The 20,867-nt window shown below is 37.5% G+C and overlaps 1 protein-coding gene across 35 annotated transcripts in view; it reads left to right on the top strand.

The window, feature by feature from the left end:
* Window positions 1-20,867, top strand: part of LOC105483079 (eukaryotic translation initiation factor 4 gamma 3) — a 369,254-nt gene that overhangs the window by 118,413 nt on the left and 229,974 nt on the right. For 29 of the 35 annotated variants that reach the window (XR_011625213.1, XM_071099229.1, XM_071099204.1 and 26 more), the window contains one exon: window positions 18,950-19,078. The exons of 3 other annotated variants lie outside the window; for them this stretch is intronic. Coding sequence is in view for 15 of the 32 variants with exons in the window: in XM_071099120.1 (XP_070955221.1) it covers window positions 18,950-19,078 (129 nt within the window). In the remaining 17 variants the exon portion in view is untranslated. Of the gene's footprint in view, window positions 1-18,947; window positions 19,079-20,867 lie in introns of those variants that run through there. 3 more of the 35 variants (XM_071099199.1, XM_071099206.1, XM_071099226.1) reach the window with 2 other exon arrangements.

Here is a 20,867-nt window from a genome sequence, read left to right on the forward strand (position 1 = left end):
TGTTCGCCAGGATGGTCTTGATCTCCTGACCTCGTGATCCGCCTGCCTCGGCCTCCCAAAGTGCTGGGATTTCAGGTGTAAGCCACCGTGCCTGGCCGCATTTTAAGTATTAACTCAACCCTTATGACAACTGTATGAGGTAGGTATAATTACATTCCCCATTGTTAGTTGGCAAATAGACACAGAGGTGACGTATCCTGCCCAAAGTTATCCAGGTAGTGTGTGGTAGAGGTTGGATTTGAACTTTGGTGGATCTTTAACATTTATTGAGTGATTACAGTGTCCCAGACACTGTGCTAAATGCTTTACATTCATGATGTTTAATACTTATGACAACCTTTATTTACAAAAAAGGAAAATGGGACTTGGAAACATGTAATTTGAATACAGGTCTGTTTGAGTCTATAAGTTCATGTGAAGTATTCTGTTTTACTGTGTGGGAACCCCCCCGTTTTTTTTTTTAAGACAAGAGTCTCACAATGTCACCCAGACTAGAGTGCAGTGGTACGATCTTGGCTCACTGCAACCTCCGCCTCATAGGTTCAAGCAATACTTTTGCCTCAGCCACCTGAGTAGCTGGGATTACAGGTGCCTCATGCCCAGTTAATTTTTTGTATTTTTAGTAGAGACAAGGTTTCACCATCTTGACCAGGCTGGTCTTGAACTCCTGACCTCAGGTGATACACCCACCTTGGCCTCCGAAAGTGCTAGGATTATAGGCATGAGCCACTGTGCCTGGCCCCTTCTTTTTGTTAAGATCACAAATAAGGTCAAAAGCAATACTCAATTTTGGGGGGATTAGGACCCTTTTGAAAATCTGATGAAAGTTATGGATCTACTTTGCATAACAATAAACATACAAACATAGGGGTTTTCTTTTTTTATTTTATTATTATTTTTTTTTTTTGAGAGATGGAGTCTCCCTCTGTCGCCGAGGCTGGAGTGCAGTGATGTGAGCCACTGTGTGTGGCCTCTTTTTATTTTTTAACTGCAGTTTTAAGAGAGTTCAATAACTCTCACTGATAAGATTCCTTATTCTAGTTTAGACAGATTTTCTCCTTGCAGGGGTGCTGTGTTGCACGTTGACCCTGATTCCTAGGATTTGGAAATAGCTCACCTTCGACTTTATAGTGTATTGAATGGATAGGTATCTTATTAAGATTTTATTTACCCTTCTATTTTGAATTATTTTCTTAAAAAGCATTTTTACTTGTGGTACTTAATTGTGTTCTGGTTATTAACAATTTTATGTCTTTTTCTACCCATCATGGTATCTGCTTGCTGATTAATGATATTTATCAAAGTTAGGATTCCTTGTTGTTAATATTTAATATGAATTTGCTCATTAAATGTTAAATCAGATACCTTGTTAAAATATTATTTAGTAAAAGCTGGACGTGGTGGCTCATGCCTGTAATCCTAGCACTTTGGGAGGCTGTGGTGGGCACATCACCTGAGGTTGGGAGTTCGAGACCAGCCTGGTCTCTACTAAAAATACAAAAATTAGCCAGGTGTGGTGGTGGGCGCCTGTAATCCCAGCTGTTCGGGAGGCTAAGGCGGGGGAATCCCTTAAACCCCAGAAGCAGAGGTTGCAGTGAGCCAAGATCATGCCATTGCAATCCAGTCTAGGTGACAAGAATGAAACTCTATCTCAAAAAAAAAAAAAGAAAAAGAAAAAGAAAAATTAATATATATTTATTTGATTACTTTTCTTCAGAATTAACCTTAAAGATACAAAGGTGTGTTCTGTTGTTAAATGCCAGTTATAAATGTCTTTTGAATTTCTGGGATAAGAAAACAGTAGAAATAATAATAAAGTTCTTTAATGTTTGAAAACTATGAAAATGTGTTTCTTTGAAGTGTGGGGTGTTCCCTTCACAGCAATTTTACAAAGTATATGTACTGTTTTTAAAAATAAAACAACTGATATGGAGCACATTTAACTGAAATGAGTCATAGGAAATTAGATTTTAATAACTAGTTGTGTGGTAAATGAAGTTTAATTATTTTAAGGAAAAAGAAACAAAGACCATTAGTATCTCCAGGCATGGATTTATTATTGCCGTGAAGTTGTTGGCATGAATAGAAAGATCAGTTTTTACTGTAAACTTTGATAGGCACTGGAGCATTTAACTTCAACTTTATACAATTCCGTTTTTATCTTTTAAAAGCACGTCTGGCTGTCAGGGGAATTCTGTAGGCAAGAAATTGTGAAGGGTTAGAAACTGTTCTTTGTGCATTTAAACTGTCATTCTGTGGTTGCTTAAGTGCCATATAGAATGCAGAATGCTAGATTAGAAAGGTGTTTAGTTTCTTTAGCTGTTACAAATCCCAAATAACTTTTGACTATGTTAATTTCTTATGGCTGTAACATTTCTTTCTTCCTTTTTTTTTTTTTGAGACAGCGTCTTGCTCTGCCGCCCAGGCTGGAGTGCAGTGGTGCAATCTTGGCTCACTGCAACCTCTGCCTCCCGGGTTCATGACATTCTCCTGCCTCAGCCTCCTGACTAGCTGGGACTATAGGTGCTCACCACCACGCCCGGCTAGTTTTTTGTATTCTTTAGTAGAGACAGGGTTTCACTGTGTTAGCCAGGATGGTCTCGATCTCCTAACCTCGTAATCCACCCGCCTCGGCTTCCCAAAGTGCTGGGATTACAGGCGTGAGCCACCGTGCCCGGCTGGCTATAACATTTCTATGTTAATTTTTTACATATCTAATGTAAAATCAGTGGTATATTGTTATTCTTTGTTCACTAATCATTTGTTTAGTAACTATTTTTTTTAATGTTTTTATATTTTTTACCTTTTTTTCATTTTTTACCTCCAGGAGTGGACTGAGTCTGATGAGGCTGCAGGACCTGTCCCCTCATGCTTCCCCGTCCCCCAATAACTTTTTTAAAAATTCAGAAAAATCAATTAGGATGAGGTGTCAAGTATTTAGTTATTTGTTATTATTAATTTTCTTTTGAGACAGAGTCTCACTCTGTTGCCCAGTGGTATGATCATGGCTCACTGCAGCCTTGACCTCCTGGGGTCAGTTGGCAGTCTCCCACTTCAGCCTCTTGAGTAGCCACAGCCTCTGGCTAATTTTTGTACTTTTATTAGAGACAGGGTTTTGCCATGTTTCCTAGGCTGGTCAAGTATTTATTTTAAACTTGCTTAAAGGATTAGACTTTGAAAGACCAATTTAGAGCTTGTTCTCTTGATAAAGACATTTATAGAAAAGAAAAGGAAAGAGGTACAGTCATGCATTCCGTAATGACATTTAGGTCAGTGACAGAGTGTGACAGTGGTGCCACAAGATTTCTACCGTATTTTTACTGTACCTTTTCTATATTTATGTATACAAATACCTACTGTTGTGTTACAATTACCTACAGTTTTCAGTACAGTAACATGTGCAGGTTTGTAGCCTAGGAGCAATAGGCTGTACCACATAACCTAGGTAGGTGGTAGGCTGTACCATCTAGGTTTATGTAAGTACCCTCTGTTTGCACAGCATCTAAATCACATAATAATGTGTTTCTCAGAGTGTAGCCTGTTGTTTAACCACACATGACAGTATAATATTGAAATCTATGACTAAAGATTATTTGGCTGCATTGGGTGGGAAGCTTTCTGGAGGACAACTCATTAACGTCTGTGAAAATTGGTCAAGTATTAGGAGTCCCAATTATTTTTTAAAAGAAGCTAAGAAATGTTATAAAATAAGTTTAACCCAGGTCATGTTTAGGGGCAGATTTTTTTTTTCTCATTGTTATTATTTGTTGGGTTAGGTTCTGTGGGAGAAAAAACAATGGAAAAGAGGGTTCTCTTTATATTCTTACATTTTGGCTGGAAAGACAAAATGTACTCAGAAGTTGGTGAGTAGCTAAAAGAATTAGAGGAAAGAAATTGTTCAACACTTTGTTGGAAGTGAAGAAAATAATCAAATAGTAACACTGAACAAAAGCAAGGTCCTGTAATTTAGACAAAGCAGATACTGTATCATTGAGCCAAAGTTCTTATGCTTCCCTGGCAAGGGTTTTTCCCCCCAGACCATAGCCTGTTCCTCTTTTTTAGAGTATCTGCTTGCAAGCATTGTGCACAGTAGATACACTGCTCCCTGCCCTCAAGGTACTTACAACCTAGTGGGAAAGCTGAAAGTGAAGTCTAGTTTAAGTGCAGTGAGATAAATGCTTATAGAAGGACAGGCAGAGAATGTCTTGCTATTCTTGTAAGTGTGGAGCAGCAGTGTGAAACCCAGTTAGGGAGACAGGGTTTTAAGAAATTTTTCTCATGGGAGGTGAGATTTGGGCTGAATTTCTTTCTTTCTTTTTTTTTTTTTTTTTGAGACGGGAGTCTCGCTCTGTCGCCCAGGCTGGGGTGCAGTGGCCGGATCTCAGCTCACTGCAGGCTCCGCCTCCCGGGTTTACGCCATTCTCCTGCCTCAGCCTCCCGCCTCAGCCTCCCGAGTAGCTGGGACTACAGGCGCCCACCACCTCGCCTGGCTAGTTTTTTTGTATTTTTTAGTAGAGACGGGGTTTCACCATGTTAGCCAGGATGGTCGCGATCTCCTGACCTCGTGATCCGCCCATCTTGGCCTCCCAAAGTGCTGGGATTACAGGCTTGAGCCACCGCGCCCGGCCCTGGGCTGAATTTCTAAGGATAAGTGGAAAGTATGCAGAAGAAAAAGATTTATATGTTTAGGAGATTGGAGGAATACTAGGGAACTAAGAAAAGGTATCAGAATATTGGTTGAGTTTCGATGCCCACCTAAGATTATTAGAAGGATGGAATAACAAACAAGTAAACTTATAGCCTCAGGTTGGAATGTTGGTAGCAGCTGAAAATCATAGCTAACTGCATGATAGCAAATGTAGATGCAGAAAAGTATACAGACTGGTTTAGAGTTTTATTGACACTTCATGAAGTATATTTGTGCATAAAACTTGGTGTTCATAATGATGAATTTATGTGGCCAAGAAAAAAGTTTGGATGACATTCAATGCGGACAATGCTAAAGATTTCCATTTAAAACAGTTACATGAGGAAAATAAGTTTTGTAAAGAGATTAATTCCTAGCATTCTGGAAAATCTAGTAGTGTAGTCAGTTCTTCCCTCAAGGATTTCAAGAAATTGAGGTTTTACCATTAACCTAGTATAAGATGTTCCTTAGGTGCAATGTGAATGCAGGATAAAGGAGAGAGCAGGATGAGTCTGTTAAGTCAAGAAAGTGGTTTTTACCTTTTTTGGGGGAAGAAAGCACATTTTAGGGATAAAAAATGTTTATAAATGACAGTGTTCCATCATACCCAGCAATAATATAGTATAGCCATATATATGTCCAGTAATCTGTCTTTTGCTAATTTGTGTTGTAATTCAGCAGATTAAAAAAAGAAAAGCAGGCATATCATGCAGGTGCTGTGAATGTTAGTGCAAACTTGCCATTATTGTGTTTAGGTCAGTGGTTGTTAACTGGTGTGTTTGTTAACCATACGTTTATGGGTCTCACCCCTGGAGTTACTGAATCAGCAGGTCTTGGTGAGACCTGTGAATTTGTTTTCAGAAAGTTTCTAGGTGATGCTTATGCCTCTGGTCTAGGGACCACACTTTGCAAACCACAGCTTTAGGGTTATTGTAACACCCTCACTCCCATTTGTATAAATGAAAATCAAGCAGGAATCATTTCACCCCAAAAACTGTTCTACACTTACTGGCTTAATATTAGGATTTTAAACCAACAGTTTAAATATTGGTAAATAATTAAACACAAAGAGCTACCACTTTAGAACACTTTTTATATACTGGGCGTTATGATAAATATTGTCTTAATGTGTTGAATAAATCAGCGTGATAAGACCTTACTTTTCACTTTTACAGAAGAGGAAACTAAATTTAAGTAATTTGCTTATATAGTTTCTGTGTAGTAGAGCCAGAATTCAAACTTAGGTCTCTGAAACCCATGCTCATTTTTTTCTTTTTTCTTCCCCCTGCTGCCACCACAGTTTTTTTTTTTTTTTTTTAAGATAGGGTTTCAGTCTGTCTCCCAGGCTGGAGTGCAGTAGCATGATCATAGCTTGCTGCAACTTCTGGGCTTAATCCTCCCATCCCAGCCTCCCTAGAGCTAGGACTACAAGTGCACACCACCATGCCTAATTTTTTTTTTTTTTGGTAGAAACAACTGTGCTCTTTTATTGATGCTGTTTAGCCTACTTGGATACCTTGAATCTGTTTACCTTCTGCTTATGTTCCTTCTTTCAAGTTTGTGTTTGGAAAGTAGTAATTCATGACTCAGCTGCAAAAGGGGGGCACATATGTCTCACATCTTATATGATTTGGGATCTGTGTCAGAGGAACTTAATATTGTGGTTTTGATAATATAATTGAATGTGTGCTTATTTATAGTTGAATACTAAAATCTGAGATTTGTTAATACCTTGGAATTAAAATAGAATTCACTTACCTTGGGTCAGTTAAATAACTAGTTGATTAGCAACTGACTAAAGATCAACAGGGAAATAGTAAAGCATTAGTTTTAAAAAATTAAGTTGTAAGTTGGTAAATGACTAATTCCATTGCAGTCACTGAATGTATATTAGTAATCTCCAGACTCACATACAACCTTGTCCTGGTGGAAAACTCTGACTGTGGGTTTTGAACATAAGAAAGAGAATGTGAGTGTCTGTTAAAAGCTATCACTCCTCAGAAGATCAGTTGTCACGTGTTCCTGCTTCTGACCACAGGGACAGCAGTTGGTCTCTAATATATGTATATTCCTTGAAAAAGTAAGGAGTTAATTTTTTGTGCTTATGTAGATTTTATTAATTTTATGTGTAGTTCTACTAAATGATTAGATTTAGTAGAACAGATAAACCTTACCACCCTTTTTTTTTTTTTTTTTTTTTTAATTCAAGACAGTCATTCCTAACTGATCAAGGTTTAGCTGTTGAACTGGGAAAGGACCTTGGAATTGTAATACAGTTCTCCAGGATTCTATTAGCAGTGAAAGAAATAAAAATCTTTTTACTATCTTGGCTTCCTCCCTTTAGGCTGTAAACCAGCCCTGGCTACCTGATGTCTTCATGAGTTGATATTCTAAATAATTTTACCCTCAAATAGCCATATAATAGTAAGATTTGGTTGAGTTAGTAACAGAGAAAATATTTATACTTAAACGTCTGAGTATCCACTGGTCTGCAAGCACTCTCATAAGTATTCATTAAGTCTTATTCCTGTCCACAAGGATTGCAAGTATGCAAACAGATGATAAGAATCAGTGATCACTCACTGATTGTGTCCTTGCAGTCTCTGGGTGACTGCAGCGCACAAAGGATAGCATGAACCTCGCCATCCTCAACTACATCATTGGCTTAAGCAGGATTTTATAAGACAGTCTGGATACCTCACTGCCAAGTTCCAAATAGCAGATTTTGCTCACCGTAAAATTAATGTGTCTGCTAGAAAAATTGAAACACAGAGAAAAGTATGACAGGAGACTGGGCACAGTGGCTCACGCCTATAATCCCAGCACTTTGGGAGGCTGAGGCAAGCGAATCACTTGAGGTAAGGAGTTGCAGACCAGCCTGGCCAAGGTGGCAAAACCCCATCTCTAATAAAAATACCAAAAAAAAAAAAAAAAAAAAAATTAGCTGGGTGTGATGGCATGTGCCTGTAATCCCAGCTACTTGGGAGGCTGAGGCAGGAGAATTGCTTGAACCTGGGAGGCAGAGGTTGCAGTGAGCCGAGGTTGCACCACTGCACTCTAGTGTGGGCAACAGAGTGAGACTCCTTCACCCGCAACCGCTCGCCCCCCCGCCCCTGCAAAATGAAAAGTATGACAGGAAAAACATGATCCATGATGTTGTTAACAAAAGACTCATACCACCCATTTTAACAGGATCCTTCAAGTTGTTTTGCTGTGCACTTAAAAAAAAAAAGTTATCAGTGCACCACAAATTTCTGTCCTGCTTTCTTTACTTAAAATTATACCATAAGCAACTTCCCATTTTTAAAACATTTTTCTAAATATATATTGTAAGAATGTGTTTACTTGTTCTCTAATGAGTTAGTATTTTTTACTCTTACAGTGTTCAGACAACTGTCACATAGTTTCTTGGCATCTATTAATTTTCTATATTTTTTAATGCTCTCTCAACAGAATCAATGTTTTTTTCAAAATACTGCCTCTAACTTTTGATCTGAACTGAACCCTTGTTGTTCTCAAGGTGTAAGTCAGATGCCACTAAACCCTTCCAGATTCTTCTCAGACCTGGTTACTTTATTTTTCAGCAGTACTTTAAATATATCCTATTAGCCGGGCGTTGTAGCATGTGCCTGTAGTCCCAGCTACTCAGGAGGCTGAGGTGAGAGGATTGATTGAGCTTGGGAAGTGGAGGCTCCAGTGAGTTGTGATTGTGCCACTGCATTCTAGCTTGGGTGACAAAGTGAGACCCTGCCTCAAAAAAATAAAACTAAAAAAATAAATTTTCTATGGTATTTATCACATAATTCATTTATGATGACAGAGTAGGTGAAATTAGGAATCATATCAAATTGGTTTGGATTGCTGTATGGTATCCTTCCTATCCTTTATATTCTGTCCCAGCATCAGCAGACCCATTATTTAAAAAAATAGGCCGGGCGCGGTGGCTCAAGCCTGTAATCCCAGCACTTTGGGAGGCCGAGACGGGCGGATCACGAGGTCAGGAGATCGAGACCATCCTGGCTAACACAATGAAACCCCGTCTCCACTAAAAATACAAAAAAATTAGCCGGGCGTGGTGGCGGCGCCTGTAGTCCCAGCTACTTGGGAGGCTGAGGCAGGAGAATGGCGGGAACCCGGGAGGCGGAGCTAGCAGTGAGCCGAGATCGCGCCACTGCACTCCAGCCCGGGCGACAGAGCGAGACTCCGCCTCAAAAAAAAATAAAAATAAAAAAAATAAAATAAATAAAAAAATATATATCAGCTGGGCGTGGTGGCTCATGCCTGTAATCCTAGCACTTTGGGAGGCCGCGGTGGGCGGATCATCTGAGGTCGGTAGTTCAAGACCAGCTTGGCTAACATGGTGAAACCCTGTTTCTATTAAAAATACAAAAAATTAGCCAGGCGTGGTGGCGCGCGCCTGTAATCCCAGCTACTTGGGAGGCTGAGGCAGGAGAAACGCTTGAACCCGGGAGGCAGAGGTTGCAGTGAGCCAAGATTGCACCATTGCATTCATTCCAGTTTGGGCAATAAGAGTAGAACTCCATCTCAAAATAGATCAATATCTATATCTATATCTATAGCTATATCTATATCTATAGATATATCTACTGCTTGCGTCTTCTCTGTGGTGCTAGGTCCATATCCATCCTGAGACTACTGACATTGGTTTGATTGTTCCTTAGTCACCATTTGCCTGTATTTTGAAATTTTGAGATTCTGACTTTGATTTAATTTTAGTTTAGGATATTACTGATTTATTCTCTGATGATCATGTGTTTTTTCTTTTAGAATTACAAGCAGAGGCTAGGAATAGTGGCTCATGCCTGTAATCCCAGCACTTTGGGAGGCTGAGGTGGGAGGATCGCTTGAACCCAGGAGTTTGAAGCCAGCCTGGGCAACATAGTGAGACCCTGTTTCTCCAAAAAATAAAACAAATTAGCCCAGTGTAGTGGCACACACATGTAGTTTTAACTACTTGGGAGGCTGAAACGGGAGGATTGCTTGAGCCCTGGAGTTTGAGGTTGCAGTGGGCTGTGATTGCATCCCTTCACTGTGCTTCAGCCTGAGTGACAGAGCAAGACCCTGCGTCAGAAACAAACAAACAAAAAGCAAGCAGAAAGACCGGGCGCAGTGACTCACGCCTGTAATCTCAGCACTTTTGGAAGTCTAAGACAGGTGGATCACTTGAGGTCAGGTGTTTGAGACCAGCCTAGCCAACATGATGAAACCAGACTATTAAAAATACAAAAATTAGCCAGGCATGGTGGCATGTGCCTGTAGTCTCGGCTGCTTGGGAGACTGAGGCAGGAGAATTGCTTGAACCCGGGAGGTGGAGGTTGCAGTGAGCCAAGATGCACCACTATACTTCAGCCTGGGTGACAGAGTGAGTCGCTGTCTCCAAAAAAACAAAAACAAAAAACCCTAAAAAACTAAGCAGAGAAATAAACCGTACTGATTACATAATGAGAGTAAGCACAACCTTGAGTATGTAACAATTGACATTGACAAAATTGATCCAGAAATAAATTTTAGCTTTGCCTTTTGCTGTCTTCCTCTCATACGTTTCCGACGTTTTCATCTGAAATTTGCTGGTTTTGATAATTAGCTTAGATGCTATGTGGAATGTTGGTATTGAACCTACCTCTAGATTTACTTGCTTGGCCCTGGCTGCTCTCCTGAGCTTAGATTCATATAGTCAACACACTATTTATTATTTCCATTTGAGTCTCTGATAGGCATCTAAAACTACTTGTGATTATCCCTTTCCCTTTGTCTATTCTGCCTCTAATCCTGTCTCACAGTAATACAGGTTGAACATCCCGATCCAAAAATATACAGTGCTTCACAGTCTGAATGTTTTGGAGTGCCAACATGATGGCTCAAGGGAAATGATCATTAGAGCATTTGGATTTTGGATTTTCGGATTAGGGCTGCTGAAGTGGTACGGTGCATACATTCAACAATTAAAAAAAACAACTGAAATACTTCTGGTACCAGGCATTTTGGATTAGGAGTACTTTCCCTTCTTCCCACCTAATCTTTCAAGCCATAAACTTAAAATCCATCCCTGATATTCATAATCTATCACTTTCAAGTACACTATATAATTTATTTGAGTATTATGGCTGTTAGTATTTCAGCTAGACTGTAAACTCCAGGAATGCAGGGATTTTAGTCTCTCTTACTCACTGATGTATTCCATGCACCCAGTACAACGCTTGGTATAAAGTTCTCAGTAAATATATGTTAAACGAATGAATCAATCAATCAGTCTACATTCCTTTCTGTCCCACCTGCTCAAACAAATTATCTTGTTATTACCATGTTCTAAGCCACCATCAGTTGTGGCCGAGATGATTGCAATAGCTTTTTTTTTTTTCCCCCTTAAGAGACACGATCTCGCTATGTTGACCAGGCTACAATGCAGTGGCTTTTCACAGGCATGATCATGGTGCCTTACAGCCCCGAACTGTTGGGCCTCTTGCCTTACACTCCTAAGTTGCTGGGACTACAGATGTGAGCCACTGTGGCCTGGCATGATAGCTTTTAACTAATCTCTCTGCTTCTATTCTTGTACTCTTCAGTTCTTATTCTTACAGAGCAACCAAAATGATCTTTGGAAAACATTGGATCTTTTCACACTCCTACTTAAAACTTCCTGTAGGTTCCCAATCATGTTAGAATAAAACCCTAAGTCCTTACCATGCCAACAAGGACTTAAATGTTTGGTGTTTTAAGCTGTTAAGTTTATGAGTTGTCTCTTGATTAATTCAGATAACTAATAAATTACCTAGCCACATCAGCCTACTATATTCACTGGCCCCCCTCTTTCTTCAGAGGAGGGAATTATTCAGGGTGTGTACACCAAGTATAGGAATACTGAGAGCCATCTTAGATTTGAATCCACCCTGGCTGGATGCGGTGATGCACGCCTGTAATTTCAGCACTTTGGAGGGCCAAGGCGGGTGGACTCCTTGAGCCCATAAGTTTAAGACCAGCCTGGGCAACATGGCGAAATCTTGTCTCTACAAAAAATAAAAAATTAGCTGGGAGTGGTAGTGCACGCCTGTAGTCCCAGCTACTCAGGAGGCTGAGTTGGGAGGATCACTTGATCCTGGGAGGTAGTTGGAACCTGCAGTGAGCCGAGATCGGGCCACTGTACACCTGCCTAGGCGATACAGACCGTCTCAATAAAAATAGTTTGCCCTGTGGTCCTCAAGGATTCACATATGGTCCACTTTCGCTAACCTTTAATACCTAGACATTTTTGGAAGTGTTTCTTTCTTATTTATTTTTTCGTTTGTTAGCATTGTTACTGACCCTCCAACTTTGAAATGTTCTTTGAAATAGAACATTTTCCTGTTTCTGTTGGACAGTTAGTAAATAAGAAAAGCAACCCTCAGAATTAAACCCAGTGCTGACAAAGTCCATAGTAGAACATATATGGTGTGTGTTTGCTTGAGTTTTTAAGTATTACTCAAATCATATAAAATTACCTTTTCTTTTTTAAGGTTAAAATATACTTGAATATCTGTAAATCTGGAATTTCATGTAATTCAACTTATTAAGTATAGGTAAGAGTAGAGCAAGGAGGAATACCATTTTCTATTTCTTTCTCTTTTTTTCTTGGTGGTTGTGGATTGGCAGTGATATTAACAGAATTCAAATAGTGTCAGGTATAAGTAAAACTTCCATCCTAGTATCCACTGTAGTGCTCCTTTTAGTTGAGCAGACCAGCTTTTATTTAGTTCTCAATATCTATGGATTTTGGAAAATAAATGATCTGAAGGAAGAACTAGGATGATACAAAATATTAATGAAGGGAAAGACTTCACTTATCTATTCTGCTGCTTGAGGAGCATAAACTATAGAAATTACCCAGGTAAGAAGAGCTTTGGGATCTTTCCGAACTACCCAGAATGGGACTTGGTTATTTCTGTGTATGAGTTGCAGCTGCTGAAATGTTTTTAGGTGACCTCGCTAAATAAACTTTATCTTGGGATTTATAAAATAAGGGACGTCACACACATAAACCGTGTGCCTTTTACCTTTATATGAATCATTTGTTGCTGAAAATTTAATTTACTTGATAGGAATCCTGGAGTTTCCTGTTATTCTTTTAGTAACTGATTAATTACTATACTTTTAAAAGCAGTATGTTTTTATTCATATTATATAAAATATATACAATAAAAACATAGTGCTTTCTGCGTGTGTTATATTTAACAATATATCTGTTTTCAGTCAATGCCTATTTGTGTAGAATCCAGTCACAAGTCTATATCTGAGTATTTATAGAAAGTTTGGCCAGGTGTAGTGGCTCATACCTGTGATCCTGGCACCTTGGGAAGCGGAGGTAGGAAGATCACTTGAGTTTCAGAGTTTGAGACCTGTCCAGACAACACAATGAGAACTTGTCTCTACAAAACACACACACACACACACACACACACACACACACACACACACACACACATATTACTGAGCCATCCGGACAACACAATGAGAACTTGTCTCTACAAAACACACACACACACACACACACACACACACACACACATTACTGAGCCATCCGGACAACACAATGAGAACTTGTCTCTACAAAACACACACACACACATTACTGAGCCATGGTGGCATGTGCCTGTAGTCCCAGATACTCTGTAGCCTGAGGTGGGTGGATCACTGGGAGATGGAGGCTGCAGTGAGCTGTGATCACACCAGTGCACCCCAGCCTGGGCAACACAATGAGACCCCATCACCTAAAAAAAAATTAAAAAGCAAGTTTATATTTGATGATGATCATGACATACCCCTAGAGCCATGTTCATACTCTGGCTGCCTGTGTATTTAATATACCAGTATATGGTTTATTTGGCATGTAGTGTGTATGGGAAATCAGGACAATTTCATGCAGAAAGCCTTATTTTTGGTTACTCTTGAAAATTTTGAAGAAGTAGCATTGCTTATCTGGAATTCCTGCATGCCAGTATCTCAGTATCTGCTGCCCCCTGGGTAGTGGCCATTCTCTACCGTTTTTCATAGTCCCTAATCTCTGTTGTTTACATCTGGCCAGTTTTTTTCCCCATTTTGTTTCCTTCAGGGGGTATTTCCCTTGCTCTGGAGTCATGTAAGGATGATCATATTAAGGAAACTTTGTTTTCCATATTTTATTTGTTATTTGAACATTGTGGTTTATGTATGATAGCTCTTAATTGGGCAGAATATAATCAAATCTGATAAGTTAGTGCTAGATAAATACATTTTATACCTAATGACTAATCTTAACTTGCACGATCTTTATGGTCTACTTTAAATTTTTGTAAAACTCTGTGAAGTTAATATTGGTCACCAACCACCAAATGTCGTTAATTTTATAGGAGATTATTTTTTGGTGGAAATCTTGAATGAAAAATCACTAGCTACCTGAAGTTTCCACTGAGTCAAAATTTTAGAGCTTTTCTTTCTTCCAGCAGTATTTCTTTTTAAATTTTCTTTCTACTATGCAGAGTAACAGTGTAATACCAGTGTAAGTGATATTTTATCACAGGTGTTAGTAGTTCACTTGTTTTTGTCTTTAATCTTGTTTTTGAGGTAGGTGGTATGGAAGAGGATTAAAATACACATTCATAAAAGTACATAAAACTTAAAGGTAGAGTTTAACAAATAATTTTAAAGCAAAAAAAATGTTTCAAACCAATTTTTAAAAAAATTACATGACGTGTCATAATTTCCTCTCTCCCCAGAAATAATACTATCTGCCTTTTAAAAGTCATTTTCCTGCTTCTCTTTATAGTGTTGCTAAACATGTATATACCTCTATTGACTAATATGGTCCAGTTTTGCTGGTTTTGGGTATTTGGATAAATGGAGTCATACTTTATATATTGTTCTTAATCTTTTACTCAGTACCATTTATGAGGGTCATCTAAATTGTGTTATGCTAGTTTTTTATTCTGTTTCTGTATAGGAAAATTTTCTGTGTATGAAAATTTCATTATTGATCAATTCTATTAATGAACACTTGGGTTGTTTCCAGTTTTTGGTTATTAAAACAATACAACTATAAACATTTTTGTTCTTGTACCCTGGGGCACGTTTTCATTGTTTTTTCCCAGAAGTATATCTGGGAGTGGAATGGCTGGGTCATAGGGCATGACTGTTTCCGAGCTTACCAGCTAATGCCAAATTGCTTCCCAAAGTGGTTGTACCAGTTTACATTTCTACCAGAAAGAGAATGAAAATTTTGTAAGCCCCACATTGTTACCAATGCAAAAATATAATATCTATAAGAAACAAAAACGTTTCTTGGGCATATTTTCTTTTAAACACAATAAGCAGTACACACAAACATATATTGCACTACAAGAAATGGTTGATGTATTTTGCTTAGGATTAGTATTATAGAAAAGACAACAATCTGTTTAGCTTTGGAGGTAGTTAAGTAGTTGCTGTTATCAGCTGTTCTACACCTCTGCTCCCTCCCAGCCTTCATAGTTGAGAAGGTAGCAATTTCTTTCAAATAATGGGAAAATGTACGTTGTTTTCTTTGCATAATAACTTCTTGCTACTACCTTTAAAGGAGATGGATTTCAACAGTATGACCTGAAATTGAACAGTTTAGCAAGAGAGAAGCACCCTTAGCTAGATAGTATAAGATTCGTTAATCATTAATTTAGGAATATTTTGCAAGAGGTATTTAAATTTTAGTCTAAATTTGATTTTTATCTATGGCAATTTTATTAGCCTTTGTGGCATTTCTTTGGGATAAGATTGTGCTAACTATTTCTGTTCTGTATAATTTCTAGTTAAAGATGGTATACCTTTTTTCCCTGGCAGAGACATTAAGCCCTGTAACAAATACACTAAAAGCAAATATGGAATGCCTAATGCAGTGTGACATATGTAATAGCGGATCTTATTTGAATTGAATACAGCACAGTGAAGCTGAGAGATTTTTATTATATGTAACAGCCTGTTTCTAGAAAGAATTTATTAGAAATTCTAGTTCTTCTATTATTTTGATGCAGACTTATTTTCTTTGACCTGCTTTTATTAGTAGACATCCCTCAATTTAGGAGGAAGTGCCCTTTTAGAATATCTGATACCAAAGGATTACTAGTTAGGCAGAACTATTTAGAGTTGCAAAGGATGCATACCATAGGCATATACCCATGAAAGTTGTTTTTCATCGGTGTTTCCTTTAAGGAAGTTTTTTATGTAGCAAGAGCATACCACTTTTGGCTTTGGCACAATGCTTTTTCTCCTTCTCTCCAACATTTGTGTTTTATGGGGCAATATAATAGTTTTCTGACAAACCAGTGGATACTAATTTTATTTGTAATGATTTAATTTGTTCTTTCAGTATTCTTTAGTATATGTCAGTACCTCTTTATAGTTCTGTAGGAAACATAGCTTACAATCTTTACAACTCTGCAGATGTATTTTTCTTTACAACTCTGCAGTGTACGGGTTTATATTTTGTATGTATTTAGTTCAGTTATGTTACTTCATTTTCCCATTAGTTGGTATTTCTACCTGTTTTTGCCATCATGTGAAATGCTGCTGGATATATCTTTAAGTTCCTAATTTTTGAGGTGAGATTTTCTTTAGGGTATGTACTCTAAAGTGAAATAATTTTGGAGTGATTGTTTTGAAGCATTTACTTGGTGACACATTGTTCTATAATCCTGGGAAGATAGTAACCGATTCACAGTATCTTATCTGTGTCCTGCTTCCTTAGATCCCTGCCAATAATGGGGCAAAGATTTGTTTTTAACTTACTTTTGTTAGTTTAGTTGATAAACATATAATGTATTTTAATATTTTTTATCAATAGTATTTAAAAACTTTACTATGATTTGTTGTCATGGGCAAATTTGATATTTAATTTTTATCAGAATAAATCTGAAAACTGGTCTAAGATTTTATATAGTTAACTTCTTTGCTCTCTTTTTATTTTTACTTTATTTCACTGTACAGAATTTTTCCCATGTTAAAAATGTGTATTCATATTGAGGTTTTACTTTAGCAAAATATCAAAATAATTAATTCTAAAACATGGGAAATAATATAAATTCATAAGCTTTGTTGGTAAGAAATTTACTTATAAGAACTCTTCATTTCTGATTATTGATTTTCTAAAGTAGATGTTTACATAGCAGTCCAACTTTTCTCCTTTGAAAAATTTCCTTGGTGAGATTTATATACGCTGTTACATTTCATGGTAAACTTTATGCCCTTATAAAGGTAATAGTCACTCAAAATTGGAAACAAAATTTTCCCAAGAAAAAAGATTCCCAAGAAAATCATAATCAAAGTTATTTACAAAACAGGGATGAAACTAGTTACAATTATTTGTAGCATCATTTATGTGTCTTTTAACTCGTAAGCTTTTAGTTCTAGTTAGTTCTGTGTGAGTCCATTTGATTTCAGTATTGGGATCGGGTAGCTGATCCTGAAGATGTTTCTGTCTGTTTAGAGAGTTGTAAGTGATTTGAAGGTTAGAGTACCAGGGACTAGATTTTCTTCAGACCTTTTGACTGAGTGAATTCCAGGCCATTTTCCTTTTTCCCTGGGCAGAGTTTTTAACTTTATGATAAAATTCAGAAGACCTATGAACTGAAAGTAGAGAATATGTCTAATGATGAATTTTAACATTTCTTTGTATTATGACTATAGACAACAATTGCTGTTAGTTATTATATTTAATGCACCAATAAAGAACGTATATTACTATGTCAGGAATTTAATATTTTTATACCTGTATTTCAATATAGATCACTTGTTGTCATAATCCTATATATTTTATGCATTTAATAATATGATTCTGAGAAGTCTGTATTTTATTCTAGATTGGCAAAGGGTTCATGTTCCTCTCAAATTTAAGAACTATTGCTTAAGGAGAATGGCTTCTTTGATTTTAGCAGAGTACAGAACTGTCCATAATTCATGAAAGTTTGCAAAACCATCAGTGTTAGTCTGGATTAGACTATGAGAGGGAAGAGCTGGCTAGGATTGATTGGTAGACACTTCCACTAGGGGTCTGAGTAAAGTGGTTTCATATCTGTCATGGGCTGATGAGCAATTTACTGCCTGCAAAAAATGGAGAAAATAAAATTTTTGGTTACCTAAAAACATTTTTTCAGTTGTATAAATTTATGATTATTGTATTATATTAGAAAATGTAAATGAGAAAATAAAGAAATACCTGCAATGCTTTCTGTTATGATTTTGGTGTGTTTCCTTACAGATCTTTAAAAATATATATACATGTTTTTAGATGTGTATGTGTATATTATATACCTACATAAACAAATATGTGTATAGAAACATTCCTACACATGTGTATGTATACACATGTTTAGATGTCCTTTTTAAAAAATTTTTTGTATTTAAAGAGATAGGGTCTTCCTCTGTCACCCAGGTTATAGGACAGTGGTGTGATCATAGCTCACTGTAATCCTTGAACTCCTGGGCCCAAGCAGTCCTTTTGCCTCAGCTTCCCAAGTAGCTATGTCTACAGGTGGATGCCACCATGCCTAGCTAATGAAAAAAAATATTTTTTAAAAATAGAGATGAAGTCTTGCTGTGTTGCACAGGCTGGTCTGAAACTTCTGTTCTTAAGCAGTCTTCTTGTGTTGGCCTCCCAAAGTGCTGGGATTACAGGAATCAGCCACAGCACCTGGCCAGATATACGTTTTTAAAGACAAAAATGAGATTATGTCGTATAAGTAACTTACCATTTTTGGAGTTTAGATTTATTGAGATGTAATTTTGTAAGATTCACCCTTTTTAGTGTATACGTCCATAAGTCTTGACAAGCACGGAGACATTCAGTTCTCACTATAAGCATGATACAGACAGTTCTGTCACCCTCAAAACTCTCCTTATTCCTCTTCTGTAGTCATCTCCTTCCTCTTTCAACCATTTATTTCTTTTCTGTTCCTTTTACAAAATGGTATCATACAGTTTGTAGTTTCAAGTATTGTTTCTTTCCTGTAGCATGTGTTTTCAAGATTTTTGCTTTTGAGATCATGCTTCAAGAATCTTTGATCAAATTGATGAGAATATTCATGTGTATATTTTTTAAGAAATCTATTTTTTTCAGTTTTGAAAAATTTAAGTGTTTGTTCAGTCAGGTGCTTATTTTAGTGTAAGTTGTGAGGCAGGAAATCCAATTAAAAATCAGATAGTTCAGCTGTATTTATTAAGATTGATTTACTAATATAAAGTTCTTACTAAATATTGATTTCCTCACAGGTAACACAAGTAGCAAGACAGCCGGGAACCCCTACCCCATCCCCTTATTCAGCACATGAAATAAACAAGGGGCATCCAAATCTTGCGGCAACGCCCCCGGGACATGCATCGTCCCCTGGACTCTCTCAAGTAAGATAAACCTTTTTTTTAAAAATAAGAAATGTCCTTGTAAAAGCATAATTTTTGTTTTTCTAAAGAGACTCCTAAGCAGTAACATAAAACATTACTTGTAATTTCTAGTTTGTCTTTGGCATCTTTTCAGACTTAACCGTTCATAAAGATGGCTACTAACAAATTTCACACATTTCATTCTGGAGTCATTAAAAATTAACTGTCAGTGATATTTAGTTTTCATTTTTGTTGTTGAAGAAATTAGAGTTTAATTCTAAAGTTTACTTAAAACCCCCCCACAAAGCACTGATTTGCTTTTCGATGCTTAATCTGCTACTGTCTCCACCCCTTTGGGGTGAAGCATTGATGGTTATTTTCTACTTATGTGAAAACTTGGTGTCTTCCCCTCTTGAGTAGCATCAGTGGGATTTTTTGTTTGTTGGTTTGGTTATTTTCTGAGTCTATTATTGTAATTTGATAGGCTTAAGTTTTTGTTGAACTGTTAAAAGAATTGTGAACCCCTTAGTGTATTTCTACTTAATGGGAACAACAGACATTCAGACACTGTTTAAAGATGTTCCTATGTGTTCCTTGCACTTAAGCTGTTTGCCAAGATACATTGTTTAGCTTGCACCGACCTACTGTTGCAAGCTTGTTTGGATTTCCTTGTGGTTAAGAGTTGGCTTAACAGTCCCTTAGGGAATGTGGAGTGAGTCAAGCCAATAACCTTGACCTGTGTGAGATTATCAGTATTTACATGTAAGAGCTACTCTTTTGATAATGAAAATCATTTTTATAACATTATTTGTGATTTTAGCCTCCATATTTCAGACCTTTTAGAGCTTGAATAATAGGAGAGATCAGGAATTGCTAAAAATAATGTTAAAGATGGTGATTATAAGTTAGGGGCTGATTTTATTTTTTATTCTTCATTTTTTTTAGAGACAATTTTTATTCCTTCTTTGTTATTTTTTTAGAGACAGGTTCTTGCCCTGTGGCCCAGGCTGGAGTACAGTGGTGGCGTGATCACAGCTCACTGTAACCTCTAACTCTTGGACTCAAGTGATCTTCTTGTCTCAGTTTCCCAGTTAGCTGAGACTACAGGCTCATGCCACCATGCCCGGCTAATTTTTTTTTTTTTTTTGGTTAAAGTTTTTTAGAGATAGAGTCTTGCTATGTTGCTCAGATTGGCCTCGAACTCCTGGCCATGTGCTGATTAATTACATTTTAGACTACAGAATGTCGGGAAAAGGAATGTACAGTTTGCCAAACCATGACTGAAATAGCCCTGTTAATGAATATATAAATAAGTTTGTCAAGAACTTAGTGCTGTGCCTAAACTTGGTCTAAATTATTCCTATATAATTTTGAGTTTTAAACATTGAAAACAAAACAAAATGAGCTCCTGTTTGTTTAAATGAGGTTCTTGTATTGGGTTTCTTAGACTGAACACAGCCTCGCAACTTAAGGTGTATTAATCTGAGTCTAATCAGGAGAGAAAAACTGTGCACTCTCAAGAACATAAGAATAGCAGATACAAAGAGCAAATGCTTACCTTAGGGCTGAGTAGAGGCTCAGATAGGGAGCCTTTCTCTTTAGGGCTGAGCCAAAGGCTGTGGTAGAAAAGCCACTGTGTTACTGTTCAGAACTTGCTGAAACTCTTTGTTCTGGAACTTGCTGGAAATTTGCCCTATTAAGTATTGGGGAAAGCTTGCTTCTCCAGCACCAATCTCTTATAGCCAAGAGCTAATGCAGTGCACGCTGGCTAAAAGGCTCCTTACAGCATGTCTATTTCCCATAGACAATT

Source organism: Macaca nemestrina, chromosome 1, assembly GCF_043159975.1.
Source record: "Macaca nemestrina isolate mMacNem1 chromosome 1, mMacNem.hap1, whole genome shotgun sequence".
Taxonomy (NCBI): domain Eukaryota; kingdom Metazoa; phylum Chordata; class Mammalia; order Primates; family Cercopithecidae; genus Macaca; species Macaca nemestrina.